Consider the following 27586-nt stretch of genomic DNA (forward strand, 5'->3'; position numbering starts at 1 on the left):
TCCAGTCTTAAGTGGATCCGCCCCCCGCATCATCCTGGGCCCAGAGCATCAGCCAATCAGCCCCCGGGGGCGAGCCCAACGCCAGCACCTCCGAGGCCGAGTAAGCCTCAGCCTCACAACTCCGCCCCCCGCAAGTCCCGCCCCCTGCCCCCGCCCCGGCAAGCAAGAGCGAAGAGATTGCACGTCTTTATTAGGAAGGTCTTGAGGCTGAAGGGGAAGGGTTAGGAGGGGAAGGGCCACGGGCGCCAAATGTGCGGATTGGGGCGGTCTGGCAAGCCCGTGCACGATACGACATGACATGACATGACAATGGCCGGGCCTAGCCGCGCTCGCAGATGACCTCTACCACACTGGGCTCCATGGGCACTGGGTCTGGGCAGCGCAGCGCAGCTGAGGCCACCACTTCATCCAGCAGTAGGTGCACAAGCTCCTCGTCAGCCACGAAGCGCCACAGGTAGAGCTGCAGGAAGTGGCAGTCCACCTGCACCTGCTGCAGCCCAAAGCGCCCAAAGGTGCGCAGCCGCACACACTCCAACAGCGTCTTCAGGCTAATCTTGATGATGCCGGTCAGCACTGACACCTGTAGGGAAGGACACAGGGATGCAGCTCCACGACAGCAGGGGTAGCTGTGGCAGTGTGGAAAGCCCCAGGGAGGGAGGGATACACTATCAGCTCCCCCATCGGAGGGAAGCAGACAAGGAGCACCCGGCAATCATAGGCAGGGATGTGGGTCAGCACTGTCGGGGAGGAGCTTACTGAGTTAGAGGGAGAACACCAGGTCCCTGAGCATGGGCTGCGGCAGAGACCGTGGGGTGAACAGAAACCCCTGGGAAAGACCCAGGACTACTGTGCGGACTAGTACAAGGCCAAAGAGGCATACTAGATAAGCACCCAGACCCAGGCTGGGAGCACACCAAGGTCAGGGCAGAGGGCCAGGGGATGGTAATGGTGGGGCTCTGAGCAACCACTCACTCCTAGAAACACCCTTCAGAGACAGGGACTGGACGGGCAGAGTTCTAGGGCTCCCCGAGCCAGTGTGGTGCTGCTTCAGCCAACCCTCCCCAGGGCCCCTGGAAGGCAGGGTCACTGGGGACTTCGGACCTTGTTGAACTCAACAGGGCTGAACACGTCAATACGTTCAGAGAACAGCTTCTGGATGTTGCTCAAGAGGTTGGTATCCATTGGAGCACTGGATGGGGGGGGGGGGGAAACAAGCCTTCAGATCCCACCCCGAACCCCTGTTCTCCTTTGTCCATTGCCCCAGGGGCTACCTTAACCAGCAGACCTGGGAGTATAGCTGGGTGCATAGCGGCCCTGCTGCCTAGAGCTACTGTACACCGAGAAGGTCCTCTTGCTGGAGTCACTGCTCTGGGCCTTGCGAACACCCTCTTCATACAGGAGCCCCACCTGGTGGTGGAAGGAGACACTGCAAGGAGACCAGAGCACAGGGGACCGCCGGCCTGCAGCTGCTCCAGGCAAGGGCCAGGGATGCCCTAAGTTATACTCATTTGCTACAAGAATCGCAGGCCTGGTTTACCTAGTTAGCACCCAGTCACTGTCTACAAAACTAGTGGAGTGGGGCAAATGTGGGACGTGAACAGCTGATACTGAGGCCCTTCTTTTCTGGGTGACCCTGGGCCTCAGCATCCCCATAGGTGAAATGGGGGTGATGATGCCAGTCAGGGGCTGAGGAGCAATGGGGCCATGGAGACAGGCACTGCCTGGTCCCTGCAGCCTTGGTCCTCAGAGGGCTGTCTCCCCGGCGCCCCCGTCCGCGTCAGGGCTCCCCCGCCAGCACCTGCACGTCAATAGCAGTTGTGTCCTCTACCACCCGCTTCATGACAGCACGGACGTTCCGGGGCTCCAGGGTGCTGAGCCAGTCCCGCGTCTCCACACTTTTGCGCAGCATCTGCGATATGACCAGGCCCTGCACCTTCACGTAGTGGGTCAGTAGCCGCCGGGCCGTCTCCCTGGCCTCCGTGCACAGTGTGCTCACGGGCGTCACTGGAGACTGGTCCTGAGGCAGAGACGCAGAGCACAGAGAGGCCGTGGGCACTGGGCGAAGCTCAGGGGCCACGGCCAACAGGACCTGGGCACAGGCTGGGCAAGGGGGAGGCCGAGCTGGGCACAGGCAGCTGGCCTGGGCCTGACCGTGAGGGCACTGCTCAGCCTCTCGCGTTCCCAGCACCGCCACGCCCCTACCCTGCTATGAGCTGGCAGTTCACCTGCACCAGAAACTGTTCATCAGTGAGAGTGAGAATGTAGGAGATGGTGGCTGTCTCATAGTCCAGGCAGAGGCGGGAGAGGAGCAGGAGCAGGGCCGGTGGCGTGGCACCCCCCTTCTCCCCGGGGCTGTCGCAGAAACTCTGAGCCGTGTGACACATGGACCGGATGAAACCCACGATGAGGCCCTCACGGACACCTTGGCTGCAGAACTCGCCCTGTGAGGAGGAAGGGCCCAGATATTCAGCAGGTCCCCTCTTCCAGGCAGCGGCTGCTAGGGATGCTCTACTGGAACCTTAAATGCCCTGGTCTCTCTCCAAGGGACAGCTCCCTCCTGCATCCCAGGGCCCCTGCTTGCAGGTACCCTCAGAGCCTTCCCCACCCCTTCAGGCTGTGCCAGTCTTCCTCGTGGCAGCCAGAGTGCCTGGGGGTGAGGACTGTGTATACTGGTAGCTGCCAAGCTGTGGAGGGGGAATAATGCCCAGAAAAAGAAGAAGAAAAAAGACACCGAGGGGCAGGCCATACCCGGAAGTAGGGCTTGTTGGAGAAGGACACCTCCTTGGCGGTGAAGAGGTGTACAGCAGCCAGTGAGGCCTTGATGTGGCTCAGGACAGAGCTGGCCACATTGGCCAGCAACTCGGCCAGGCCAGGGCCTTCTTTCCCAGCCAGGCGAGGCGCGGCCAGTGCCTGCCGCACATCGGTCAGGCAGTCCAGGAAGGCTGCCCGCAGGCCCTGCAAATGGTGGCTCAGGCGCTCACGGGCCACTCGCTCCACAATCTCTGTGGCAGCCTCGGCCAGCCCGGCAGCGGCCAGCAGGGCCCCAGGTGCCTGCAGGCGCCGGTGGAAGCGGTCCAGGGCCCGTACCAGCAGTGAGTTGTCCCCGCCACCCTGCTCCTGCGCCAGCCGCCTCTCCACTAGTGCAAAGTAGCGGCTGCCCAGCTCCCGGGCAAAGGCTGCCAGCTTCTCGGCACCGGCTGGGCCCTGGGCCGCAAACAGCTCCTGATAGGCTGTAGCCACCTGGCAGAGGCCCCCAACGAAGCCGCTGCCTCCGTGGTCGGTGAATTCTAACACATCGGGGGCTGGAGGGGAGGGCCCCAGCTCCGCCTCCAGGCCTCTCAGCTCTTCCTCCAGCCGCCCTCGGGCATGTGCCAGGAACTCCTCGCACAGCTCCTCCGCAGGCTCGCCCAGGGCCAGCAGCAGCTCCACGCACTCCGCCTGCTCAGGAGCGCCGGAGCCGCCCTCCCTGCCAGGAGGAAGATGGCAGGGAAGCGCAGAAAGACAGAATTCGGGGTGGGGCTGGGGGAGAAGGGAAAGTGCTGGGCAGGGGTAGGATGAGGGCCCACGGGTCACACCTGAAACGCTGGCGTAGCTGCTGGGCCAGGCGAGCCGTGATGACCTGGCAGTCATCCTGGATGGCACGGAATGAGGGCAGGTGCTGGTACTGCTGCAGTACGGCTTGTGCGCGGCCCTGGTAGCGCACCGCCTGCCCATAGGCACCCAGTTCCACGCACTTGGTGAGGCGCGAGGGCAGCTCAAAGAGGAACTGCAGCTTCCGCAGCAGAGCGTGGACCCCTGGGGGTGAGGGCAGGTGATGTGAGCCCCAAAGCCCTGAGGGTGACCCACTTTAGCACCTTCTGTGGGGCAGGGCCCACCTGCCAGCTTGGTGATGCGCTCGTGGCGGTCCTGCAGCGTGGCGCTGATGCGCGCACTGAAGTCCGTGATCACAGCCATGTTGGTGGCCAGCCGGTCCATCTCGTCCTCCATCTTCCGGAAATCGTTCTTCATCTTCCTGATGGTGTCTGGGAGGGCAAGGGCGCAGAAGAGGAAAAAAGGAGGTGGGGAGGGCAGTAACAGGCGCAGAACTCCACTTGAGAACACAGTCTGCATGCTCTCACATACACTAACGCCCTTCCCAAACACGCCTGAGCCCATTACTGGAGGGTCGCTTCGATGTTTAGGTGATGTGGGCTGCAATGGTGCTTGGTCACTGTAAATGGGAAGGGGGGTCATGATGTCAGTGAACACCCTCTGTGCGCATCCTAGCCCTGGTACGGTGGGAAAGCAGCCCATGGAGCTGCAATCCCTGCCCTCAGAAGATGCCCAGATCCAAAGCAGGGCACAGGGCCCTTGGCAGAGAGCTGTTTGCTTATTCCCAGGGGGATCCTCCATGCCCAGTACAATGCCTTGCACTGGGGAGACAATAAATACTTGTTCACCTTAATCTCCTTCCCAGACTTCCCAAAACCTTTCACTCTGCCTTCCCGACCATGGTCGATCTTCTCTGAAGGGTTCTTTCCCTTTCGTTCCAGTAGAAACCTGCCCAAGGAGGCTGTTCTCCTTTACACATCCAGCTGCCTCAGGGCCTGGCCCCGTAACACTTCCAGACAGATTCTACTCCTTCTCCCTTCAAGACCCCTGCTTCTTGGAAGGAAGGAAGGAAGGAAGGAAGGAAGGAAGGAAGGAAGAAAGGAAGGGGCAAGCCCATCCTCAAGACAGAGCTGGACCAGGGACGAAAGCTACCACTAATGAAAGAAACTAACACTTACACAGGCAGAGGCACTGGGGAAGGTGGGACTGTGAGGGGTGTGTCCCAGGAGGAATCACCTGTGGCTGAGATGAACTTATTGTAGTTCTCATAGACCAAGGTCTGCATGTCGCTGTCTAGTGCCCGGATCTGCCGCACCATGTCCGTTTCACTGTCCATTAGCTGAGCCAGGGGGCACTCTCTACGCAGCTGGAGGAAACTGGATGTTTAGTGTTCAAGTGAGAGGGTCCTCACGTCCCCAAGCCTTGCCCCTAACTGGGAGGCTTTCAGGGAAAGAAAACCCTTTCCCCACCCTGTCAGGAATCCCAAAATAAGAGTCTATAACTGGCACAGCTCAGGAGTTACTACGTTTGGGGAACCGTATTTGGGGTTTGTCAGCATTTGAAATGCTCAGACTAAGCCAAGGTCCAGACCAGTGCCTGTCAGCGCCTGGGCCACGCCCCCTATCCTGGGACTATCAGAACATCAGGGGACCTCAGAGCCCGCACCCCCTCAGGCCAGTCCAAATCTGCCCACTCCCCCTTAGACTCCAGCTTTGTCCCAACTGCCTGGCCGGGGGTCGTACCACCGAGGGCCGTCTTCCACTTATGAATCCCTGCTTCCTTCACCCCCGCAACAGAGTCGGAGGCATGACCTGGGGGTGCAATATATCAGGGGCCTGGTTCCCCCCCCAATAAACATACCTTGTCCAGATACACTTCCGGGTCGAAGTGCGCCCCGTTGAGATCAGTCGGGTCCAGGGGGTCCGACCCTCCAGTGCGCCCCGCCGTCTCCCCCTCCGAGAGGCCGTAGTAAAGCTTCAGCATTCCGTGCGCCTTCCTCCGACGCTCCGGAGCCTCCGCCTCCGGCCCCTCCGGGGAGTCCCCAGGTCCAGACCCCGGGCCAGACCCAGCGGCTGCCGCCGCCGCCATCCTTCCAACCGCAGCCCACCGGCGTGGGGCTGGGACGGGGGCTGGGAGGAGGCACTTCCGGGAACCATAAAGTTGTTGTTGAAACGAGGCAGTCCTTCAGGCGAAACGTTCCCCCTGCAGCCCGAGTCCTTTAAGACTAGAGTTCCCCCGCATCTTTCCGCCACCGAGCAAAGAGGTTCCGAGAGATCCCTTGGTTCCCCACAGCTTCTTAGGAGGAAAGACTTTGATCGGGCTGCTGCCCTCCCAAAGGGTGGGGGGTGGGGGCGCTAGTGGCTCCCAACACCGCTTCCTCGCACCCCCGCAGGCAAGCGCCCGCGAAATATGTCCTTAGATGCAGTGCACGGAACGTGGGCTGTAAAGCCAGAGCGTGTGCCCGGCATCCTGCCACTGCCTCGTTACCTGGGCAGCGGCTTAGCTGACACCTCAGTTCCTAAAATTGGGGTCATACTTCACAGGGGAGGGGCGCGGATTCATTGCACCTATAGTAAGCTGCACGGTGCCTCTAGAGCAGCCTCTCGAGGCCCGGTTCTCTGACGTGCTTCCGAATTTACTGCAGAATTACCCGTGGTGCGTTTTAAGACACTGGGCTTCGCCCAGACCCTAGCAATGGCTGCTGCTGTTCCTCCCCCTCCTCCCCCGCCCTCCTCCTTCCCCCCCGCCTCCCTCCTCCAATAAAGATTTTATTTCTCTCTCTCTCTTTTTTTTTTTTTTTTTAGAGACGGGGAAGGGAGGGAGAGAGAGAGGCAGTTTCCTCTCGATGCGCCTCGACTGGGACCGAACCCGCAACCCAGGTATGTGCCTTGTCCGGAAAACAACCTGGGACCTTTCGTTTTGCACGACAATGTCCAGCCGAGTCACAGCAGTCGGGACAGATCTAGCTTCTTTTTAAAGAAGTGCTCAGCGGGTTCTAGTGCACTTAAATATACCGTGTTTAGAGGACAGACTTGGCAGATCTCAGGTGACTGATAGGATGTGCTGAGTGATGGGTTCAGTAGAAATTTGAGGATAATTCTCAGGTTTCTGATTTGGACCAAGATGAAAAGCTCCAGAGGACAGGGAATGACTTGGAGTTCAAATTGAGACATTGAACGGAACAAAGGACTTTTAAGGACGTGGTCCTTAAACATTACTTATCATGGGGTGGGGGGAGGTGGGGGAGACGTTGGTACAATGGAAACAACCTTCTTTAGTTATTCTTTGGCAAGGGTCCTGCGAGTCAAACACATCTCACGACCTGTTTTCATATGGCCTATGAACTAAACTTTTTTTCATCTTTAAATGGTTGAAAAAATAAGAATATTTCATGATATGTGAAAATTCTGTTAAATTCATATAATCATAGAGATCTTAAAAGTTCTCATCACAAGAAAAAAAATATTGTAACTATGTATGGTGACAGATGTTAACTACTTATTGTGTTGATCATTTCCAAATATATACAAATATTGAATAATGTACACTTGAAACTAATGTTGTATGTCAATTATATCTTCATTCAAAATTATTTTTATAAAATTGTATGAAATCATTTCAGTGTCTATAAAGTTTTTTTTAAGAGTGTATTTATTCATTTATTTTAGAGAAGGTGAGGGAGAGAGAAAGGGAGAGAAACGTCAATTGGTTGCCTCTCACATGGCCCCAACCTGAGAACTGGCCTGCAACCCAGGCAAGTGTCCTGATTGGGACTCAAACCGGCAACCTTTCTATTTGCAGGATGACGCCCAACCCACTGAGCCACACAGTCAGAGCTATAAATAATTTTACTTGAACATAGCCATGCCCATCTGCTTTTTTTTCTACAATGAGTAGTTGCTACAGAGACCATATAGCTGGAAAAGCCTAAAACATTAATTATCTGGTCCTTTACAGAAAGTGTGCTGATCCCTGAATCCATGGGATGTTCAGAGGGCTGTTTAAAAAATACATGTGAAGATTTCAGCCTATGAAGCTATAATCTTAAGATGAAGAAGAGCATTAAGATTTAGATCTACTCCAGGAAACCTATAAGCTTTTTAAAGGGATGCAGAATACTAAGGCAAATCATCCAAAATTTGGAAGTAAGACCAAGAGTGTAGTATGTCCTTTGAGTGGCATACTGGCCCATTATTTTTTAAAAAGATGTTATTTATTTTTAGAGAGAAGGGAAGGGAGAAAGAGAAGAAGAGAAACATTGATGTTCAAAAAAAACATCGACTGGTTGCCTCTTGTATGTGCCCTGACCTGGGACTGAACCTGCAACCCAGGTGTGTGTCCTGATTGGGAATTGAACCAGCAACCTTTCCCTTGTGTGGAACGATGTCCAACCAAATGAGCCACATTGGTCAGGATGAGGCCAGTATTTCATAAACCCACCTAAGGATTATTTAACTACCCACAGGTTTGTACATTTGTTTGATTTTGCCATTTACTATTAATGGTTCAGAGTCTGAAATTACAAGTAGATATTTTCCAGGAGAGATGCAAAGCATATCCAGTAGAAAAAATAGCCTAAAATTATTTTGATTAAAAATTTTATTGCCCTGCAGGACATCAATCAGTTTTGTATCTAATGTAGTAATCATATTTTAACACTGCTCTTCAAGTGCCTATCAATATCCAGCTCTTGAAAATGTATTACCATCTAAGGGGGAATCCCCTCACTGATGCGTTAATACATCTTAGTTACATGTTCATTCTGTATCTAGACATCATGTTTTTAACTTTTTAAAAGTTTTACCTTGACAATGCCTATGATGTGATTTTTAAAATTATTTTGAGAGTACGTTTATTAAAGCTGGGGACAGTGAAACAAGAAAGGGCTTAGGATAGAAGAAGCGACAGGAGAGAGGCGGGCTGCTTTGGCTCTTTAGAAATGTCATGGGAAAGAAGTGAGCCAAGGCAGGGCTGCTGTTAGCTCCTGGTCAGAGAAAAGTGGGCCTTGGGGACAGGTTCAGGGGGGTGGCCCGGGACAAGCTACCACTGCCCATTGCTCCCCTGGTTGCAAGTCTCGTGGGGACTCTTAAGAGTTTAGGGGATGCACACCTGTGGGGGAAGAAGAGGGGAAAGGAAAAGGTAAAGGTGTGGGCATGCTCCTGGGAAGGAGAGCACACCCATATGATGTGATATTTTTAAATTTTTTTAAAGCTATGCATGTATATGAGCATGTAGGTGTATGAAGTTATATCAAAAAAGGACCCCAAAGATGCCCACTAAAAATGGGATTGAACTAGGTCGGCAGCCATCCGTCTCGAGAGACGATGGTGTAGCTTCTTAAGAGTCTATCTGCACCGCCGAGAATGGCTGTGCAGTCCAACTCGGGAGTGACACGGTATCTGTCTCCTCCCGTGTTGAATCGACATCTTGCGATGACGCTGGAGTGTCCTCTCCAGTGAAGCTGAAGCTACAGAGCCTGGGCAGGGTGATATGGAGGGTCTGCTGTTGCCCATGCAGCAGACCCCCCCCTCTCTTTGCAGCTGAAGGGTCCAAGGGAAAGACGGAGTCAATACAGCTTGGCTTCAGGCGCGCCGCAGGAGTTGCCGGTGTTGACTACAACGTCAAACCGCCTTAGGGACTCCGGCTCCGGATTTTTTGTCGGGGTTTACTCCCTTAGCCTTTCCCCTGAAGAGGTATGCCGCAAGGCAGCGGAGGTTTTTTGGAGTCAGAGTTTTCCTTCTCTGATGTGCCCTGACTGGAAGATCGAACCAGCGACACTTAGCTCGCAGGCCGACGCTCAATCCACTGAGCCAAACCAGCCAGGGCAGGGGATTGAACTAGAAGCCCTGATTTATAAATGTTTATTTGTGTTCAAATGAGAACTAAGGTGCAAACCATTGTTTCGACAGTGGGGCCATGGCTGGGCACTGGGGCATCACCTCTTTACTGTGTTAGGTTAGGGGTCTGAGGGGCTGTCGTGATTGATGGGCAGCAAACATGGATGGTGAGGTCAGGCTCTAACCCTATTGCTTCAAGGCAGAAGATTTCGAGCCTTGGACTGACCTTCGACCTAGCTTCCGGGGCAAACAGTAAGGCAGGAGGCAATGGGGAGTGGCAAGTTCAACTTCCAGTCCTCCTAGTTCTACTTTAGTCGATGGGTGCTTCTGTGCCCCTCCACACCATCTCTGGTTTATTTTGTTGACAGTCTTGGAGTTTTAACCTCTTACATGTAGGGAGAAGGTGTTTTCTTGGCTTCTAACGTTCCCTGCTCATTCACAGCCTCAGGTTGGTCTCAGTACAGACTTCCTCGCTCACTGCCTGGGAAAGCTTGAGCTGACAATCGTTCTGCACCTCAGATTTGTGTGTAAGAGAATTTATGCCACCAGCCCCAGCTTTGCCATGGAACTATAGGAATGACAGAGACAATGGGTGTAAGAATGCTCTGAGTGCCAGAAGGTGGTACAGGGGAAGCTGCTCAGCGTCAGGTTCTTGAAGAACATCTGGGGGGATTGAAAAGCCAGTTGCTTTCAGCGCCACACCTAAGGAGAGCATGAGGAAGGTCCTAGGGCAACTGTGGGGAACCTGTTGTCCCCTCCTTCCCTTAGTTCCTCCCATTAGGTGTTAAAGCAAATAGTGGAACTCGTGAGCCCAGGCCTTCCCTCACCTGGGAATGCCCTCCAGCTCTACATCTGAGTCCTAATTTCTTATCTGCCTAATTCTTGCTGTGGACCTGGGATATGCGCTTCCTTTTTCCTGAGCCCCAGTCCTTCATCTGTAGTGTGCTCCCACTAACTCCTCAGTGGAACTGTTTAGAGGACTCGGTGGTAAGACATGCACAGGAGTGCAAAATGTATACGTAGGAGGGATGATGGGGACACTGTCCCTTCAGCACGACAGGTCCCCAGTGATTATTCCATTGGCGTACCACACCTTCACAATTCAGAGCTCCCCCGCCACCCGTGAGACACTCCTGTATTGGCTGGAAGCAGCCTGTGTTCTAGAATCCTGTCCCCTTGAATGTCCTGGTTCTAGAATCCCACTGCTATCCCAGACTACGCATTCTAGAAGCAGAGGGGTCGGCTGCTTTTCCTGGGCATCGGCAGCTGGCTCACGCTCTCCTGACTTGAGCCTGTCTGCTGCCAGGATGCAGTGGCGGGACCGCATGGCTGTGCTCTTCTTCCCACAAGGCATGATGCTCACCACAGCTGCACTGATCCTCTTCTTTATACACCTGAGCATCTTTGCCAGTGACGTGTACAACTTCTGCTTCACCCACCACTACGACCGCATGAGCTTCCACTACACAATCGTTCTGATGGTAGGCCGGGCAGGGCCTTGAGGGCTGGTTGGGGGAGGCCCAGGGGCTGGTGCGAACCCCACTGCTGTGTCAGGGGGCCCTTCTCCCACTGGATGGGCCTACAGTTCTCCCAGGTGATCAGCATCTGCTGGGCCGCCATGGGGTCCCTCTACGCTGAGATGACAGAGGACAGGTTTCTTCGGTGCTTTGCCCTGACCATCCTGAGTGAGTGGGGAAATGGGGAGCTTTGGAACCCTGAGAAGGTGCAAGGAGGTGGCAGGAAAGACTGATGGGGCCTCTCTACTCCTCAGTGCTCAACGGAGCCATGTTCTTCAACCGCCTGTCCCTGGAGTTTCTGGCCATGCAGTACCGGGAGGAGAACCACTGAGGCTTGGGGATTGGGCTGAGAAGGGGGAAGGAAAAGGAGGCTTTGGGTATTTTAATACAGTCTGCCATTTATTTCCACCTGTCAGCTCCTTCATGGGTTGTGGGTGGGAGGCCAGAGACCCAGAGGAAGCAGGTCAAGACAAACACTTGATCTGCAGGGTCCCCAGGCCCCGCCTGCAGCCACTCCGGTGGCCTCGGCTTTGGGCCTGGGATCGTAGTGTCTCAGGCTTGAGAGAGAGGAGCAGAAAAGGGCCCTCAGACCTCCCCGCCTCCCCTCCTCAAGCCCCCAGGTCCTAGGCTGGCCCAGCCGCAAGCAAGGGCTCAGGAGGGTCCCACACGGATGTGAGGGTTCATGAGTGGGTCCAAGTTGGGGTCATTGTCAGCTGCAGCCCGGCCCAGGCGAGACATGAGGGCGAGGAGGGCCAGGAAGCCCAACAGCCCCAGCAGCAGGAGCAGCCCCGCCCGCTGGAGCAGGGTCAGTGGTCGCTTACGAGACCCATCCCGGCTCCTGGGGGGGTGAGGGGAAAGTCAGGTCAGGCCGCCAGTCCCTGGTGGCCCCCATGGCCTGGAAAGGAGCCTGGTCACAACACTCGTCGTCTGGCCCCAGCGCCACCATTCCTGAGCCTCGTTTCCCCGAGTGTACCCTGGGGATGAGCCTCCCTGCACCTGCCCACTACCAGAGTGACTGTGCAGCTCAAACCAGCAGAAGCAATGACTGTGTTCTGGAAACTGGAATGTGTCGGGCATGGGGACAGTCATAAAGATCAGGTGGTGTTGAAGCAGGAAGAGGCCTCAAAGAGCCCGAGTCCAAACCTCGTACGTAATGGCTGAGGAACAGCCTGAGAGGGCAGACCCAAGACCTCTATCGTCACACTGAAGCCTTTCTACACAGCCCCAAAGCCTGGGTACCAGATCAAGCCCCTTTTGCCTTGAAATTGTCGTGCTTGGGCCTCTGGCTCTCACGTCCTCCCCCTGCCTGGCATCCTGCCCCACCTGACCCTGGGTACCTGAGCAGCTGGGCCAGCCAGCCCAGGGCAGGCCGGCGACGGTACTTGTCATCATCGTAATCCCCATGGAGGCCTGCTGCCCGGTCATCATCGCGTGTGTCATACACCTTCCTTGGGGCTGAGGCTGCAGGAGCAGAGCCGCCAGCACCCCCAGTTTCAGGGAAATTGGCCCACAGCAGGGGGAGTGGGTAGGGAAGGAGAACCTTGCCCTTCTGAGCCTGACATTGTATCTCACAGTTGTTGGGGGGGGGGGGGGGATAATGTCTGTGCTTAGAGTGAAGAAGGGTCCCCCTGGATGGGTCTCTGGAGCCCTGAGCTCCTTGCACATGAACCACCCCACCCCCTTTCTATCTTCCCCTGGCCTGGACAACCCCCTGGCTCACCATGAGTCAAGGGCTCGGGACCGCCCACGTGGATCACCGTGTGCTGCTCGGGCCGGCTGGGAGAAGCTGGGGGCCGGGGGGCTTGGCTGTAGAAGGCTGGGGCAGTAGAAGCGCTGGCTATCTCTCCTTGTTCAGGGGTATCATTGGCTGTGGCAGGAAGACAGTTGTCAGCAGAGCAGGGAGGCAGGGGCCCCAATAGCAGGTGAAGATCACCACTCACCATTAAAGCTGGACCAGTCAGAGAAGTCAGAGCTGTTGAGGGGCTCAGGCTCCGGGCTTATCACCTCATCAATCTGGCGGAAGGAACCTGTGTCACCAGCCTCCCCGGTGAAATCCGGACCCACTTATTTGGCCCAGGTGGGACCCAAGGCAGATGGACAGACAGAGGAACTCTCACCAGAGGAAGGCCCAGTCCTGCCCGAGCCCAGTTGACCGTGGTCAGCTTCTCTCTCAGCACAGAGGCCACGGGGCCAACCAGGTTGCTTGGGGGGAAGATGGGGCCATTGCAGCTGGGACATTGGTAGCCAGCAGGCGCTGTATTTCGGGGTAGCTGGGCAGCACGTTCATTGAGGCAGGTCCAGTGGAAGAGATCTTAGGGCCCGTGAAATAGCAAAGAAGAGGCATAAGGAAGAAGACACTCTGGACCCCTAGCCCAGCAACAGCCCCCAGCCCACCGCAAGGATGTATGCACATTTATGCACGCCCAGAGCCCTCTCCTTCCCATCCTCACCCTAGGTCCATGTCATCAGTGTTCCCTAAGCCATCAGCACCCCACTAAAGCCTAAAACAGGTGCTACAAAGCTCCCCAGCCACTAGGGCGTGGGGGTTGGTGGGGAGAAGATGCCACAAGCTCCCGAGCTAACAGCCTATCAAGAACTGTTTCAGAAGTTTCCCAGACATACACACAGGCACATGTATGCTTGTACACATTCATGGGCACACATATACACTGGCTTTTATACACATAACCAAACACAAGTGCCACCCTTGTATCTATACTTACAGACACACCAAGTCACACAGGCACAACTATACACTCATTTGCTAACACCTGAGCACCGTCACCCACACATTCTCCTACAACCCCACGTCCTTCAGTCATGTTCACACAAAATACAAGTACTAATGAACACACTAACCCTTATGTAAAGACAAAACACACTAAGGTCATGTACAAATATCCACACACTAAAAACCACATACATGGACCTCACTCTTTTGCACTAGCTCCTTCAACAAGTAGAGCTCAGGCTCTTCGACCAGAGTCAGGTCAAGGTCATGACATGTGTCTGCTGACTTCTTTTTGCAGACTTTACTGCGGGGAACTCATTTTGTCTCTGTTGAATCTTGGACTCAGTAATGAACCCTGAATGCCTGGAAGCCCCATGCTTCCAGTTAATGGCTGGTCCGGCCGGCTACTGCTTAGAGCCATGGACACGCCAAGTTTGGCCGGCTCTCACTCAACCGACTTTGGAGGGAGGAGACTAGCAGCTTTAATTTTTAGGGAAGGACACTGAGGCCCAGAAAGGGAAGATGACTTGCCTGAGTTCACACAGCAGGTAAATAACCCAGCAAGACTAGGAACTGGGGCTCCAGCCACTCTGGCTAGACAGTCTCACTGTGCTGCTGCTTAGGGAGGACCTGGAAACCAGTCATCAAGCTGGGTCTGTCCTGGTTCCCCTAAGGTGCCCAGGCCTCACCATAACAGACGAGGCGGGTCGTCTCCCGGGCGGCCAGGGGTGTGTTGCACAGGCGGCAGTTGGAGCTGTAGTCGCTGTCCTGGAGCCACTGCAGGTACGACTGTACAATGCACTGGAGAGGGAGAGAGGTCACAACTGGGGCAGGGACTCCACAGCCCAGCTCCCTAAGGCTCAACTGCCTCTTTAAGTCGCCACAGAGGATATTTATCCCTTTGTATGTTCAATCAATAAACACGTATTGTGCACATACTGTGGGCCAGGCTCTGTCTTTATGGCTGGGGATACAGCAGAGCGCCAATTAAACCAAGTCCTTGCCCTCGTGGAGCTTCCATTCCAGCGCCACGCCCTTCGTGAATTTGTTGGAAGCCAATACTCTCTGCCCTCCCAGTGCCCTGATCACTCGTTCCCCTAAAGGCCCCACCTTGGCGTGATTGGCTACCAGGCAGTGCTCGCAGACGTTGACCCGGTGTTCGAAACAGAACAGGTTGGTCACTTTCCTTTTGGGGCACTTGCAAAGCCCCATTGTCGATCCTGGGGAAGAGTTGGCAGGGAGCCGGGTTCTGGTGGCCGCCACTAGGCACTCACCAGCCCAGCTGGTTTCTACTCCCCTAGACTCTCCTATTGGCACCCAGCCCCAAATTTTTGCCCACCGCCCCTCTTCGCTCCGGACCACGCCCCTTGCATAAATCCCGCCTCCGGAGAGCCCCTCGTTCTTTCTGGGTCCCGCCCCTGGCCAGGCTGCCCCATCAGCGTCTCACTGATACCGCCAGCCCCGCCCCCAGTGGCCCCTCATGAGTCCCACCCCTCCGAGCCCCGCCCCCCCTTTCTCCACAGACCCGACTCTCGGTCTTACTGATGCCCTGCGGCACCAGTCCCGACGAGCGGGAGCACCGGTCCGAGGGGTAGACACGGCACTCCGCCGACCTCCGACTCAGCTCTTCCCAACTCCGGCCGCTCCGATTACCCCTCCGCTGCCACGTCTCTTCCGGGTGCGGCGCGTACTGATGACGCTCGCGCGCCACTGGCCCCGCCCCTGCTGACGCTGGCTGGGGACACGGTGAGGAAGGAGAGAACCGACGATCCTCACCCTCCCGCCTTACGTCACTTCCGCTTCCTCACAGCAGGGCGGGTAGTTCGAACGTTTCTGCTTCAGAAAAGTCTGGAGTTAGCGGGAGCCCCAGCACCGGCGACGGCGGCGGCGCGGCCAAGGTCGAGACCAGGGCCAGATATGTCCGAGAGGCGAACGCGGTCCGGCGGGGCCGCCAAGGTCTCCGGTGAGAGAGGGGCGCGCGGGAGAGGCGGGGGCCGAGCCGTCCGAGGGACACAGTCCGTAAGGAAGGCCCTACCCCTAACTCCTTACGAGGCTCGTCCCACGACCCAGCCCCAGCCCCGCGGTGGCGCCCCCAGCGGGCCTGGTTGGGAACCTGTGTCTCTCTCTCCGGAACCTGTTTGCCGGACTCTGCGGTCTAGAGCCCTCCACCACCTCCTAACTTTTTTTTTTTTTTCCCCAGGGCCAACGGCCCCATCTCCTACGCAGTCTCTGCGGAGGTCCCAGCGGAAATCAGGCTCTGATCTCCCCAGCACCCTTCCCGAAATCTGGCCGAAGGTGAGCCCGGGGTTCCTCAGTTCCTGCCCCGGAGGCCCCTGGACTAACATGGAACTCATGGTCACCCCCTGTCTCCAGGCACTCGTTCCCGCTCCGGTCAGAAAGCCCATTGTCTTGAAGAAGATCGTGGCCCAGCCTGTGGAGGTGAGGGCTGAGAGAGCGGTTGTGGGTGGGGACCAAAATTGGGGGCCGGCTGCATGATCACCTAGTGTTGTCTCCCCAGGTCCCATCTGTCCACTCGCCTCGAAGGAGCCCTAGGGTGAGTTCATTTTCATCTCCTGCGTTGCATGGAATGCAGGACCTTCTAGGGCTGGGACAGGGCCTGCGCCTGCGGACACGTGCTCAGAGAGCTGCTTTGCATCGCCAGCCTCGCGTACTCCTTGCGGACTTGCTGGCTTTTGATGCGGTGGTATCCTCTACCACCTTCCTTTAAAAGTTGACGTGGGTCCCAGCTACTCTTTCTCTTTGCTCCATCTTGTCGCTTCTGTTTTTACTTATGATCGTTGTAAGGTGAGTTATATGTACATGTAACCGCGACTGGTGTGGCTCATTGGGTTGGGAGCTCTCCTGCAGACCAAAAGGTCACGGGTTTGATTCCCCGTCAGGGCACATGCGTGTGTTGCAGGTTCAGTCCCCAGTTGGGTACGTGTGAGAGGCAACCAATCGATGTATCTCACACACTGATGTTTCTCTCTCTCTTCCTCCCTCCTCTCTCTAAAGATAAGTAAAATCTTTAAAAAGTAAATAAAGTTTAAAAGAAAGAAAAATAGGTCTGTGCTTGAAGATATAATCAATGAGAAATGCTGACTTTCTGATGAGCTCATGGGGCTTACAGTCAAGTGGGGAGAAAGTCAAATGAACATGTGAAAACAACACTGTGTGACGAGGACTGAACTATGGAAAGAACTAGATGCAGTGAAGCGCACCTAACCCAGACCAGATGGCTCAGGAGCGTTTCACAGAAGAAATTTTTTAACCCAACTGAGTCTTTAATCTTTACAGACAAGTAGGAGAATATCGGGCAAAGGAAGCTGTATTTGCAGAGACCTGAAGTCCATTCTCTCACACACACGCACATGCACACACATCATGAGGCTTGGGGAGCACCAGCTTGTTTGGTGTGTCTGCAGCAGACCTTGTCAGGGGAGGAAGTGTCCTGAGCCAGAACAAGTTTTTTTTTTTAAAGACTTTATTTATTTTTAGAGAGAGAGAAAGGGAGAAAATCATTTATGGACGACAGATACATCAGTGGGTTGCCTCTCGTGCGCCCCCAACTGGGGACCCTTTGGTTCACAGGCCAGCACTCAATCCACGGAGCCACACCAACCAGGGCCAGAACAAATCTTGATGAGCATGAAAGCCATGCTCAGGAGCTTGAGCGTCTTCTCCTTGGCTTTGTGGCCAGCCTTTGGAGCATCTTAAGCAAAGTCACTACTGAGTTAAGCTTGGGTGTATATTTTACAAAGCTCCCTCTTAGAGCTGGGAAGAGAATGGGCTAGAATAAAGCTGCCTGGGACCCCAAGACCAGGTAGGAAGACTTGATAGGAATCCTGACGTGTGAGGGCCTGAAGTAAATAACAGCAAAGCAAAGTGGTCCTCCTCCCCCGTCTCACCTCTTGACTATCTCATCACACAGGATTGAGCTCAGTGGATACCTCCTCCCAGAAGCCTTCCCTGACCACCTGTCCGCTATTACTGTCACATCCTTTTCTCTCTCTTTCTTTCTTTCTTTCTATTTTATTTACTTTTAGAGAGAGGGGAAAGGAGAAAGAGAGGGAGGGAAACATCGATCGGTTGCCTCTCACATGTCCCGAGTGGGAATCAAACCAGTGACGTTTCGGTTCACAGGCCGGCACTCAATCCACTGTGCCGCGTCAGCCAGGGCCGCATTTCTTACTGTAGTTCTCCTCAGGTCTTATCAATATCTGAGTGTTTTTGTGCATGTTTGTTGTCTGTCTCCCCAACAAGTGCCTTGAGGGCAGTGACTTCTACCTCCCCCGTGGTAGCCACTGATTCTTATTGGTAAACTGATAGTTTCATGAGACATTGAACAGAAAACGCTGCAAGGACTTGGATCACTGCTTGGTGGTAAGGGGTGAGGAAGAAGCGGTCGGTAACCCCCATTTTGCTTAACATCTCTTTACTAAGACCCGTGGGGCATGTTCCCCGGAACTTGTAGACAGGAAATGTCTCTCTTGATAACCAATACGTACTTCTAGTTGACCACAAAAGTCATTGGATTTGTCCTGTTTTCCCTCTTGTCTGAGCTGCCAAAAAACTCAGTGCCAAGTTTTGTGTACATCAACTTGGTGAGTACTTACTGAACGCCTCCTGCAGGTAGGGCTCCCCCAAAGGTGCCCGGTGGGCATGGGCAGGTCAGCCGGATATGAAGACTGCAGTCCTCATGGAGCTCACACTCTGTGTGGGTGACAGTTAACCAGTGAACAAGCCGAAAGCAGATAGGTGGTAGCGGTTGCCGTACAGGAACAGTCGCTGCCAGAGAGTGACTGCAGAGGTGAGGGGGGGCGGGTCTGGACTCCACGGTGAGGGATGGCCTCCCTGCCAAGTGCCAGTATGTCACCTCTTAATCCTGTTCCAGCCTTGCCAGGGGCCTACAAAACCCCTGTAACACCTCCCCATTACTTCTCATACCCCATCTCCAGTTCCTCGTCACTTCCTCTCGCTTCAGCCACACTGGCCTTGTTTTTTTTACTGTAAAGGCACACTTCAGCCCGGGACCTGTAGGCCACCCATTCCTTCTGTCTTGAACACTTGTCCTCCAGGTGCCTCAACACCCCTCCCGCCTCTTCTACCTCTTCCAGGTTGTAGTTCAGATGCCACTTCAGTGAGGCCTACCTCGACCTTCACCTACTTAAAAATTCCAACACCCCCAGTACTCGGTCCTGTTTTGTTTTTTCCCCAAAATGCTTACCGTCTCTAACATATTACAGGGTTCTCCCTATTTATACCTTTTCACTAGAACAGAAGCTCCGAAGAGACAGGGTTTTCTCTGCTTTATCCCCTGCTGTACTCCCACTGCCTAGAACAGTGCCTGAAGTAGATGGGTGACCAGTGAGTGCTTTTGACTTGATGGACACTAGAGAAATCTTGTCAGTTGTGACGCAGGGACCACAGAAGGCAAGGGTAGAAGCAGACCGAACAAGTCCAAAGACAGGTAACGGGGGACTCACATCAGTTAGAGGTGGCTCGGGTCCAGTCTCATTTTGGAGATAAAGCTGGCGGCACCAGCAGGTGGTGGCGAGGCTTCGTGTTGCCACAAAGGCTCCTCAGAAGCGATGGCTCACTGTTCTTTTTTCCGCTCTCCACACCTATCTCAGGGTCTGATTTCTTGCCTGCCCTGTCTTCTCTTTTCCTTTTAAAAGTGTTTGTCCTGTGGATCCTTCCTTCCACCCTAGATATGCTCGGGTCCTTTTGGAAGTAAGTAGTAAAACAGCCAAGTAACAGACAGGCGCTCTCTCTTCTGTCCTGGAACAGCTTGCTTTCTTCTTGGAGAAAGAAAACAACCCTCCTAACAGGGAGCCCACTAGGGAGGACGTCTTCAAGACATGTAGTGTCCCTGTCACCCCCGCCACCACTCCTGTGCTATGCAGCGCGAACATTGAATCAAACTCCAAGGAAGGAGACCTGGACACCAGAGACTTGGAAATGTCTAAGAAAGTCAGGCGATCCTACAGCCGGCTGGAGACCCTTCGCTGTGCCTCCACCTCCACCCCAGGCCGCCCATCCTGCTTTGGCTTCGAGGGGCTGCTGGGGACAGAAGACCTGGCTGGAGTCTCGCCTTTGGTGTGTTCAAAGTCAACTGAGGTCCCCAGGGTCCCTCTGAATCCCTGGGCCCCAGACACAACTCTCCCCGGAATCTCTCCACCCGTGAAAGAGAAAAGAAAGAAGAAGAAGGTGCCAGAGATCCTGGTGAGTGAGGGGCAAGGGGCCTTCCTCTGCCGTGAGGCAGACATCGTAGGTAATATGCTGGACTGGGGCTCAGCTTTGGCTGTTTTTGGGGAAGGACAGCCCCTGGAGGGTGTGGGTAGAAAAGCTCTTAGCCAACACGCCCCTGCTCCACTCACCTGCCCCCCATTTCTCTTCCCCCAGAAATCGGAGCTGGATGAGTGGGCCGCGGCCATGAATGCTGAGTTTGAAGCTGCTGAGCAGTTTGATCTGCTGGTTGAATGAGAAGAAACAGGTGCACCTAGCCAGACACTCTCCTCTTCTCCCTGTGCATAGTCCCTTCTTCCTGTGGAAAAGACGCTTGGGGTCCCCTTCCCTGGGCTTGTTACCTGCGCATGGCAGCAGCGTTTCAGCTGTAGGAAATTGAGCTCACCTGGTCAGCTGTCCCACCATCATCTCCTCCCTCCCCTGCAGTGTCCTGGCCAGTTTCCAGCTGGGCCACAGACTGGGGAGGACTCACTGGCCCGGCCAGAGGGGGTTGTGGAGCTGGGGACTGGGTGAGAGCCCCTCTGCTATCATTGGGGAGACAGGTGCCAACGGCTGGATCAGACTCTGGCTGTCTCTCCTGAGGTGCCCCCTGTTCGTGGCTTGGCTCTGTCTATATAGAAAGGCTCGGGTTTTCTCTTAGATTCTGTAGATGATCCAGGAGAGAAGTCATAGGTTGGGGGCAGTTCTATCTGTAAGGAAGAAGATGGACTCTGAGCCAGTAGTCAGGTTGTGAAGGAGGGTGGGGAACCTCGGCTGGTCTCAGACCAGAGGCCTTTACTCCTTAGAAGCCACATGTCCTAGTTCTTTGTTCTGCTGTTGAGGCGTTTGGTTAAATGCCAGGCTGACAGAGTGCTGGCTGCACAGGGCAAAGGGAGCGTTTGGGGGTGTGACATGCGGTGCCGCAGGCTCCAGCCTCCGCAGAACCTTAGGCGACCCCTCTTGTCACTCACCTCTGTTTCTTACAAACTAAACTGCACGGAGCCTAATCAGCTCTAGAACAGAAACTCAGGTTGAACAGTCCTAGTCCCACAAGCGTTTTGCGGCTGCACTTGTAAGGGCCTGGGAAGCTTTCCTCATGTTCCGGGGGGGCCGGGGTTGATGGCACAGCCTTTAGCTTCCTTAGTATCCTGTCACCTGGGGGCACTGTCTGAGGTGTGTGCTGGGAGTGGAGCTGGGGGCCTGGGGGATCATGCCATGGTCTTCGGGGAACCCTACTCCCCTACCCCCTGTTTTTCTTTTCTCAGTGCTGGTAAAAGGTGTGCTTTCAAAGGCTGCCCACCCGCAGCTTCCACAGCCCCCAGGTGGTTGGACCTTTGCCCACTTACAGGGCTGTGGAGGGGCTAGTGACGGCAGTGTCAGGGAAGATGAGCGCTTGGTTAGGGTACCTGGAATGGTGCTGGCCTGGCGGGCGCTAATTAAACTCTTTACCAGGCCTGGGGATCCCCGGACTTCCTGTTCAACGCTTTGTGCTTTGTCAGATCCTGCAAGCAAGCCCCTTGGCGGGGGGGGGGGGCGGGGGGGGCAGATGCCCTTGAGCTGGGCCACACCTGGAGAATTCTTGTCCTCACTCGCTGGTGGGGCACGACTCCCGGGAAATGTCAGTCCTGCAGAATTGGGAGTAGCCAGGTGACACTGAGGTGATGTCATCACTGCAAAACTCTGTCCCTGCAGAACTAAGAATGTGGAGTTTCAGGGAAAATTGGAGTGTCTTTTTGTAAATATACCTGATTAAAGTTTCTGTCTGTTTGGAGATTGTGTTTCTTTCATTGGGTCAAACACAGAGCTGGGGATGCGAGGCCCAGGAAGCTAAGCCTTCTGCCTGTGTCTCAGGTTGTCCCTTTTACAGGGGGGCTGCCAGCCTGGCCTCGGTACTCTGTGGGAGGTCACTGCCCCCACCCCCACGTCTGCTCTATCCAGTCGCTCACACCCTTTCCTCCAAGGCTGGGCTACCTGCAAAGGAGGCCTCAAGGGGGAGCCCCGTCCCCGCTGTCCCAGGAGGAAAGGGGTTGGATCTGGGGTGAAGCTCCCAAGAGCTTCGTCCAGTGCCTGGAAACGAACCCTACGCCCTACCCGGCGTCCAGCCCCCGTTTCCTGCCCCCCACCCCCATCAGGCTCCTGTGAAGGACCCAGCTGCTCGGCCTCGCCCAGCCCGGATGCTCTTCAGCGGTGGGTGCAGAGGCCCTGGGGAGCTAGTCAGAGACGCAGGCGTGCGAGCGACCCCGCGCAGGCAGTTCGGGTGGCACAGACCCGTCTCTTCAGGTCTCCTTACGCTTGTCCTTGCCTCCTAGACTGAGCAAACCAAGGCCTTCAGGTTCCCACAGCCTCCCCAGACCTCCCTGCTTCTGCCTCTTCCCTCGCCCAGAGGAAAGCAGGCCCCTCTTCTCAAGGCCAAGCTTTCTGCTTTGGCCTTTGATCAAACCCTCCCATCTCAGATCTTGTGCGTCTTCTACGAGGTCCTAGCAGGCTTTTGTTCATTTTATTGTTGAAAACAACGACCCTAATCCAAGTCTTGACCAGCCTTCATTTTTAGCTACTACCATTACTCCTTTCAAGGTTGGGCTCCTTGAAGGAATGTTCAAAAATTGTTCTCTGCTTCTGTCCCGCTCACTCGCATCCCCCAAAGCTTCTCTGGGGCAGAACCAGATCACTGTCCTCTTATCTGTGTGTCCTCAGGACCTGACCTGAGGCTTGTCTTGCAGACTGGTGAGCCAGTGTTTACTGGGGACCGTTAACTGCAGAGCAGATTGAATTCTCTCTTGTTCCTAAGTTATCATTCATTCACCTCTACTTATACTTGGGCCCTTTCAGCCAGTTTGTTTTTCTTTTTGGTGCAAATCAGCCACTGTGGGCCTCTGCAAATTATTTTTAATTCCTTTGGAGTCGTTTCTTTAGACCTAGTTTCCAAAGTGAAGTTGCCAAGGCAAGACTCTGGCTAGTTTTGTAGGTCTCATTATATGCTGCCAGCATCCCTCTGGGACAGCTCTCCCTGCTTCCCAGAACGGGTACCCCCCTGGAGCTTGGTGGGTCCCCAGGGTTATAGCCGCTTGAAAAGGTTCAATGTAATGCAGAAAGCACGTTTGTAGAAACCCTTCCACAAACCACAGCCTGCCAGAGCCTGGGTGGAGCTCAGTGTGAGGGACACATCTGAGGTCACTATTTGTCCTCTAATTAGATTGTCCCCCATCATTTTGCCAGAAGATGCACAAGATTCTGAAGAATCTCAGAGTGGAAAATGGTGTCAATTCCATTTGTTGACTTAGGACTTTCTGTGACTTGGGGAGAAGCTGCTATTTCAAGCCTGCTCCGTGGGACATCTCTTACCACCTCGGAAGCATCCTCAGGCTCAGCCCAGCTCTGGCTCCACTGCAGACTTGGGGGGGGGGGGGGGCTGGGAGGGGGTATGTCCCAGGGGAGGCAAGTTTGTTCAGCCGAGAAGAGCATGGGCCGAGTTCCAACTGCAGAAGGGGGCAGGAATGGGAGAGAGGTGAACATCACAAGCAAGAGCATAGCACTGGGGAGGGCTTGGGATGGTGTTGGGAAGTGAGGCTCCTGGCTGGTCTGAGCAGAGGCTTGTTCAAGGACGGTAGCGTATTATGTGGGTCGGAACCAATGGCGTCCATAGCAGAGGGTCTTGAATGCCACACTATTTGCTTCTCAATGTCCAACTAATAAGATGATTTCTATACCAAAAATGGGAGGGACTCTCCGTTTTTTAAAAGCTTCTCTAGGGTTCCTTTAAATAGTACCATCCCACCCCACACCCCATGCCTCCACGCCGTGCATTTGCAGGGATCTGGTTGGCTGGACAAAACTGGTGGTGGAGACTCCAGACTGGAGGCTGCCCCTAGAAAACCAGATGAGTCTGGCAAGGGGAGGCTGGTGGATGGTGGACGTGGCTCACCATCCGGGCTTCTGTTTTCCTCAGTCTTCCCGGGCCAGACCAAGAGCCCATTCTAAGCCCATTGAGAAGCCAGTGGTGCAGCCTGTGGAGGAGCAGAAGCTGAAAGACCCTCAGGTCTCTGGGGAGCTGGGCACGGAGGTGACAGGCGGGGGTGGCAGGAGGGCTGGAGAAATTCTTCTTTCCCTGGCTGGGTGGAGATCTGAACTCCCAGCCATCGCTCCAGGGTGTGGGAGGACCCAGACTCTTGGGCTACCAGCCTCACGCCATTTTGGTCACCATGATCCCTTCTCTGCCAAAGCCACCTTCTTCAGAGCCAAAGCTCGGCCTGCAGCCAGAACCCACAGTCAAGTTCCTGTGCACACTCCTGCGCGCAGCAGAGCCCTCTGAGCCCAGACCCCCTGAAGAGTAAGGGTGTGAGCGTGTGAAGGGGAGGGAGGCCGATGGGGCTTCTCTGCCCACCCACCCCGCCCCCATATTAACACGCAGACTGGAGCCAGGACTCAGCCCTGGAGTGGGCAAAGGGCAGCCCACATGGGGCTGAAGGAGCCTGGGCTTTGGGCTGTCTCCCACTTCCTCACACCCATTCTCTCCCAGCCTATGGATCCTTCCGTCCTACCCTCACTGCACACCACCCTAGGGACCTGGAGATCCAGGAGAGCCGGTTCCTGGATGCGGGAGACTGGGGCGCCCGGCGAACCTCAGAGGAAGTGAGCCATTTGCAGAACGCTTGCGTGAGGTGAGCCAGGTCAGGGCAGGTGGGGCCAGGGAGGTGACAGGGCTTTCCCCCAAGGGGGTCCGGGCCTGGGGCTGGATGGCTGCAAGTTACTCCTCACTTGCCGCCTCCCCCTGCCTTCCCCCTGTTCTATTCTGGACGCCCCCAGGCTTCTTCCCTCCCAGCCATCAGCGTCCTTCTCGTATGTTGGTGGGACCCGCCCCCAGGTGTGGGGCCACAGCTTTCTCCTGTCAGTTGTGTGTATGCCCACACGCCTGGTTATTGGGTCATCTGTAAGGCTGCCTGTTAGGGACCCCCACTTTAATTGCTCAAGAACTTGAGGGGTAGTTTGGTCTGGGGGTCTGTTCTCTGCATGTCAGGCTCTGGAGCTCAGATCTGCATGATGCCATGGCTGTCTGCCTACCTGTGGTAATGCCAAGGTCAGTGTCTGCCTGCAGACGGCCGGCCGTCTGAGAACGGGGGATGCTGTTCCCCCAGGGCCGCACACAGGCTCCCATGGCCGCGGTTCCGAGGGTCAGCGCAGCTGTTGATCTGCCGCTGACTGAGAGTGCTCGGGCAGGGCCGTCTCCACATAGGACTCACTGAGTCTTGTTGCAGCCCCATGCAGCCCGGAAGGGTGGGGTGGCTAGCCCTGGGCTGCCCCCTCCCAGTGGGGACCTTGGGGGATTTCTGTCCCAGCCTGTGTGAGGAAGCAGCCTGCCTTTCTCTTGCTAAAGAAGAGAGAAAGCGCACTTTGTCTGTCTGGGCCCCCTGCTATGAGTCACAGGGGAGCAGCAATTTCCTCCCCAACCGTGGCTGTGCCAGAAGTATGTGGGGGTGCAAAAAATAACAACTTTTCTCCCGCCTTCTAAGTTCTTTCAGCTGGGCTAATAATCAAATTAATACGAGAGAGATTAAAAGGCGAAAATTTCAAAATTTATTACGGACGTACATGTGGGGGGGCCATAAGATATCTGACCTGAAGACTGCCATTCTGGACTAAGGAGTCGGGGGAGGCCGGGGGCTGGGACTTCTGCTGGGCCACCCGGAAACAATGGGACACAGAGAGGCTTCTGACAAGCTTTGCTGGGTTTCTGCCACATTTTGTCGATATTATGACACTAAGGTGATAGTCCCTTCCTTTAAGCAGGTTTTTCTATCCGAATTCTTTAGGCAGGTAAGAGGAGGGTCATAAGAGGAGGGTCAAAATAGCTGAGTCTGTTCTTTCTTAATAACCAGCTTAAAAATCAATATCTCAAAATGCACATGTTGGGGTGGAAAAACTTTGGTCCCCCTCAGGACTGGGTTCTGGGTGAAACCCTGGTCTCAGGTGGCTGTGCCAGGTCCCACCGCTCCTGCGGGAGGCATGGGTTGCGGAAGTGGGGCTGCCTAGGACAAGGGCCTGGGGACCCAGGGGAGCGTCTTTCTTTCACCCTAGGCTTCAGGAGTCACTGAGCACTCTTCAAGCAGACAACCTGGTCCTGAGGGAGAAGCTGCAAAACCTGGTGAGATCCTCTTCCTCTGCAGCGCCTCCTCCCTCCCGCCCCAGCTGGCCTCTGTGTTGGGGAGCCTCAGGAAGTCCTGCCCAGGTCTGCTACCCACCTCGGCCTTCTGCAACCCTTGGTTCTAGCCCAGCTCCTTGTATAAGAAGCTGAAGGAAGAAGGGAAGGCTGTCCAGGAGGGAGCCCAGGAGCCCAGCCAACCAGGGAACTGGGTTGTTCCAGGTGGACAGGTAGCCCCTCAGCAAGTGATGAAGGAGGGTGCGCCTCCCTCCCCTTGCCTGCGACAGCCCAGTGCCCAGGAGCCACCCCGTGACCACAGAGACCAACGTCAGCCTTGGACAGGCCCAAGGCCAGAGACCGGACACCTCGGGAAGCCGCTCCTGCAGGCCCTCCCCAGGTCCCAGCAATAAACTTCCCCACTGCTGAGTGGCAGCTCCCAGTGTGTCGTGGCTCCTGAAAACTGTGCAGCAGAGGAGGCCACCGGCTCCAAACGGAGCTTCGTCCCTGGACTGGCCTCTGATATCACCCCACCTCCCTGGGTTTGCTGGCTCTGAGCCTCCCCCAACCCAGAGGAGGTTCTAGGTCTAGTGTCAGCGTCCAGGTCAACGTCCCTGTGACAAGTGCTGGGGCAGGACCAGAAGGGGGCCTCCCCCCTCCTGGGGAGAATGGAGGCACCAGGTCTAACTCCAAAGGGCAGATACACTAGGGAGGAGCAAGAAGAATCACTTCCCACCTTGTGGCCCCATTGGATGAGTCTGTCACCCTTTGTAAGTCAAGTCCTGGTCTGGAGAGGAGTTAGTGAAACCTCCCCAAAGTGCCCAACACCCTTCAGGCTGGAGATGCTTCTGGAATTTGAAGTCCCACTCCCACCCACGCCCACCCTCCAGCCAGGGCCTCCTGGGGTCTCCCTTGAGACCTCACGCCTTCATCTAAGGCAGCGGTTCTCAACCTGTGGGTCTTGACCCCTTTGGGGGTCGAACGACCCTTTCACAGGGGTCGCCTAAGGTCATCGGAAAACATATATAATTACATATTGTTTTTGTGATTAATCACTATGCTTTAGTTACGGTTGGGGGTCCCCACAACATGAGGAACTGTATTAAAGGGTCGCGGCATTAGGAAGATTGAGAACCACTGATCTGCGGGGATCTCTCTGTCGGGGGCCACAGACTCCTCCGACCCTGCTCAGGACTGGCTGCCTGAGCTTCCAGCTGTGGTCACTGTGCCCCCAGCGCCTGCAGGCCCTCAGCCTCTGTGTAGTCTCGGGGGGCCTTTCTAGATGTCCCAGGGTTTCTTTTTTTTAACCAAAGAGAAAGTTTATTTAGAAGAAGTGAGTGGTAGGAGGAATAGGCTGAGGAAAGAAGTTGCAGAAGCAAAAGAAGGGCTCTCGGAGCTTAGGAGAGGGACAGGGAAAGGTGACGACGGGCCAGGGGAAGGGGGCAGGTGCGGCGTGCTTCCGGGAGGGAGAGCACCAGCGCCCCATGGTTCTTTTTCTTTTTAAAGGTCTTATTTGTTTTTGGAGAGAGGGAAAGGGAGGGAGAAAGAG

The 27586-nt window shown here is 55.3% G+C and overlaps 4 protein-coding genes and 1 pseudogene across 6 annotated transcripts; 3 read left to right on the forward strand and 2 right to left on the reverse strand.

The window, feature by feature from the left end:
- Positions 1-173: 173 nt before the first annotated feature.
- On the reverse strand, positions 174-5777 carry VPS51 (VPS51 subunit of GARP complex). The gene is made up of 10 exons (XM_090258825.1): positions 5452-5777; positions 4828-4957; positions 3876-4022; positions 3576-3795; positions 2749-3466; positions 2226-2441; positions 1799-2017; positions 1286-1407; positions 1102-1189; positions 174-580 (listed from the first exon to the last, which is right to left on the reverse strand). The coding sequence occupies exons 1-10, from the start codon at positions 5677-5679 to the stop codon at positions 320-322; spliced, it is 2349 nt and encodes a 782-aa protein (XP_090114951.1). The 5' UTR covers positions 5680-5777; the 3' UTR covers positions 174-319.
- Positions 5778-5845: 68 nt separating this feature from the next.
- On the forward strand, positions 5846-11332 carry CATSPERH (catsper channel auxiliary subunit eta). 2 transcript variants are annotated; one of them, XM_090258829.1, is made up of 5 exons: positions 5846-6246; positions 6396-6470; positions 10735-10909; positions 11014-11113; positions 11200-11332. In XM_090258829.1, the coding sequence occupies exons 3-5, from the start codon at positions 10736-10738 to the stop codon at positions 11274-11276; spliced, it is 351 nt and encodes a 116-aa protein (XP_090114955.1). In that variant the 5' UTR covers positions 5846-6246; positions 6396-6470; position 10735; the 3' UTR covers positions 11277-11332. The 2 variants fall into 2 exon arrangements, with proteins under 2 accessions (XP_090114955.1, XP_090114960.1); XM_090258834.1 differs by having other exon boundaries at positions 10779-10909.
- Positions 11324-15287, reverse strand: ZFPL1 (zinc finger protein like 1). The gene is made up of 8 exons (XM_090258849.1): positions 15202-15287; positions 14787-14896; positions 14366-14477; positions 13063-13256; positions 12886-12958; positions 12666-12812; positions 12283-12406; positions 11324-11783 (listed from the first exon to the last, which is right to left on the reverse strand). The coding sequence occupies exons 2-8, from the start codon at positions 14886-14888 to the stop codon at positions 11597-11599; spliced, it is 939 nt and encodes a 312-aa protein (XP_090114975.1). The 5' UTR covers positions 14889-14896; positions 15202-15287; the 3' UTR covers positions 11324-11596.
- A 169-nt stretch (positions 15288-15456) lies between these two features.
- CDCA5 (cell division cycle associated 5) lies at positions 15457-21023 on the forward strand. The gene is made up of 6 exons (XM_090258863.1): positions 15457-15639; positions 15877-15971; positions 16050-16115; positions 16195-16230; positions 19467-19901; positions 20082-21023. Exons 1-6 carry the CDS (start codon positions 15594-15596, stop codon positions 20160-20162), a joined length of 759 nt encoding a protein of 252 aa, XP_090114989.1. The 5' UTR covers positions 15457-15593; the 3' UTR covers positions 20163-21023.
- Positions 21024-23750: 2727 nt separating this feature from the next.
- Positions 23751-26411, forward strand: LOC150017531 (uncharacterized; annotated as a pseudogene). The gene is made up of 5 exons (XR_016507507.1): positions 23751-23940; positions 24125-24231; positions 24464-24562; positions 25977-26043; positions 26169-26411. The product of XR_016507507.1 is annotated as an uncharacterized LOC150017531 (transcript).
- The last annotated feature ends 1175 nt before the right edge of the window (positions 26412-27586 follow it).

This window comes from Furipterus horrens, unplaced genomic scaffold (genome assembly GCF_987537825.1).
Source record: "Furipterus horrens unplaced genomic scaffold, mFurHor1.1.pri manual_scaffold_2, whole genome shotgun sequence".
Classification (NCBI taxonomy): Eukaryota; Metazoa; Chordata; class Mammalia; order Chiroptera; family Furipteridae; genus Furipterus; species Furipterus horrens.

Coding starts and splice junctions, on each gene's coding strand:
- VPS51 (XM_090258825.1), bottom strand. CDS start 5,679: ATGGCGGCGGCGGCAGCCGCTGGGTCTGGCCCGGGGTCTGGACCTGGG. Junction 3,467..3,575: donor CAGCTACGCCAGCGTTTCAG/GTGTGACCCGTG, acceptor TCCTCCTGGCAG/GGAGGGCGGCTCCGGCGCTC. Junction 581..1,101: donor GCCCTGTTGAGTTCAACAAG/GTCCGAAGTCCC, acceptor CCTTCCCTACAG/GTGTCAGTGCTGACCGGCAT.
- CATSPERH (XM_090258829.1), top strand. CDS start 10,736: ATGCAGTGGCGGGACCGCATGGCTGTGCTCTTCTTCCCACAAGGCATG. Junction 10,910..11,013: donor ACTACACAATCGTTCTGATG/GTAGGCCGGGCA, acceptor ATGGGCCTACAG/TTCTCCCAGGTGATCAGCAT. Junction 11,114..11,199: donor CTTTGCCCTGACCATCCTGA/GTGAGTGGGGAA, acceptor TCTACTCCTCAG/TGCTCAACGGAGCCATGTTC.
- ZFPL1 (XM_090258849.1), bottom strand. CDS start 14,888: ATGGGGCTTTGCAAGTGCCCCAAAAGGAAAGTGACCAACCTGTTCTGT. Junction 12,959..13,062: donor CAGGACTGGGCCTTCCTCTG/GTGAGAGTTCCT, acceptor TCCTTCCGCCAG/ATTGATGAGGTGATAAGCCC. Junction 11,784..12,282: donor TGGCTGGCCCAGCTGCTCAG/GTACCCAGGGTC, acceptor TCACCCCCCCAG/GAGCCGGGATGGGTCTCGTA.
- CDCA5 (XM_090258863.1), top strand. CDS start 15,594: ATGTCCGAGAGGCGAACGCGGTCCGGCGGGGCCGCCAAGGTCTCCG. Junction 16,116..16,194: donor TCGTGGCCCAGCCTGTGGAG/GTGAGGGCTGAG, acceptor TTGTCTCCCCAG/GTCCCATCTGTCCACTCGCC. Junction 19,902..20,081: donor AGAAGGTGCCAGAGATCCTG/GTGAGTGAGGGG, acceptor CTCTTCCCCCAG/AAATCGGAGCTGGATGAGTG.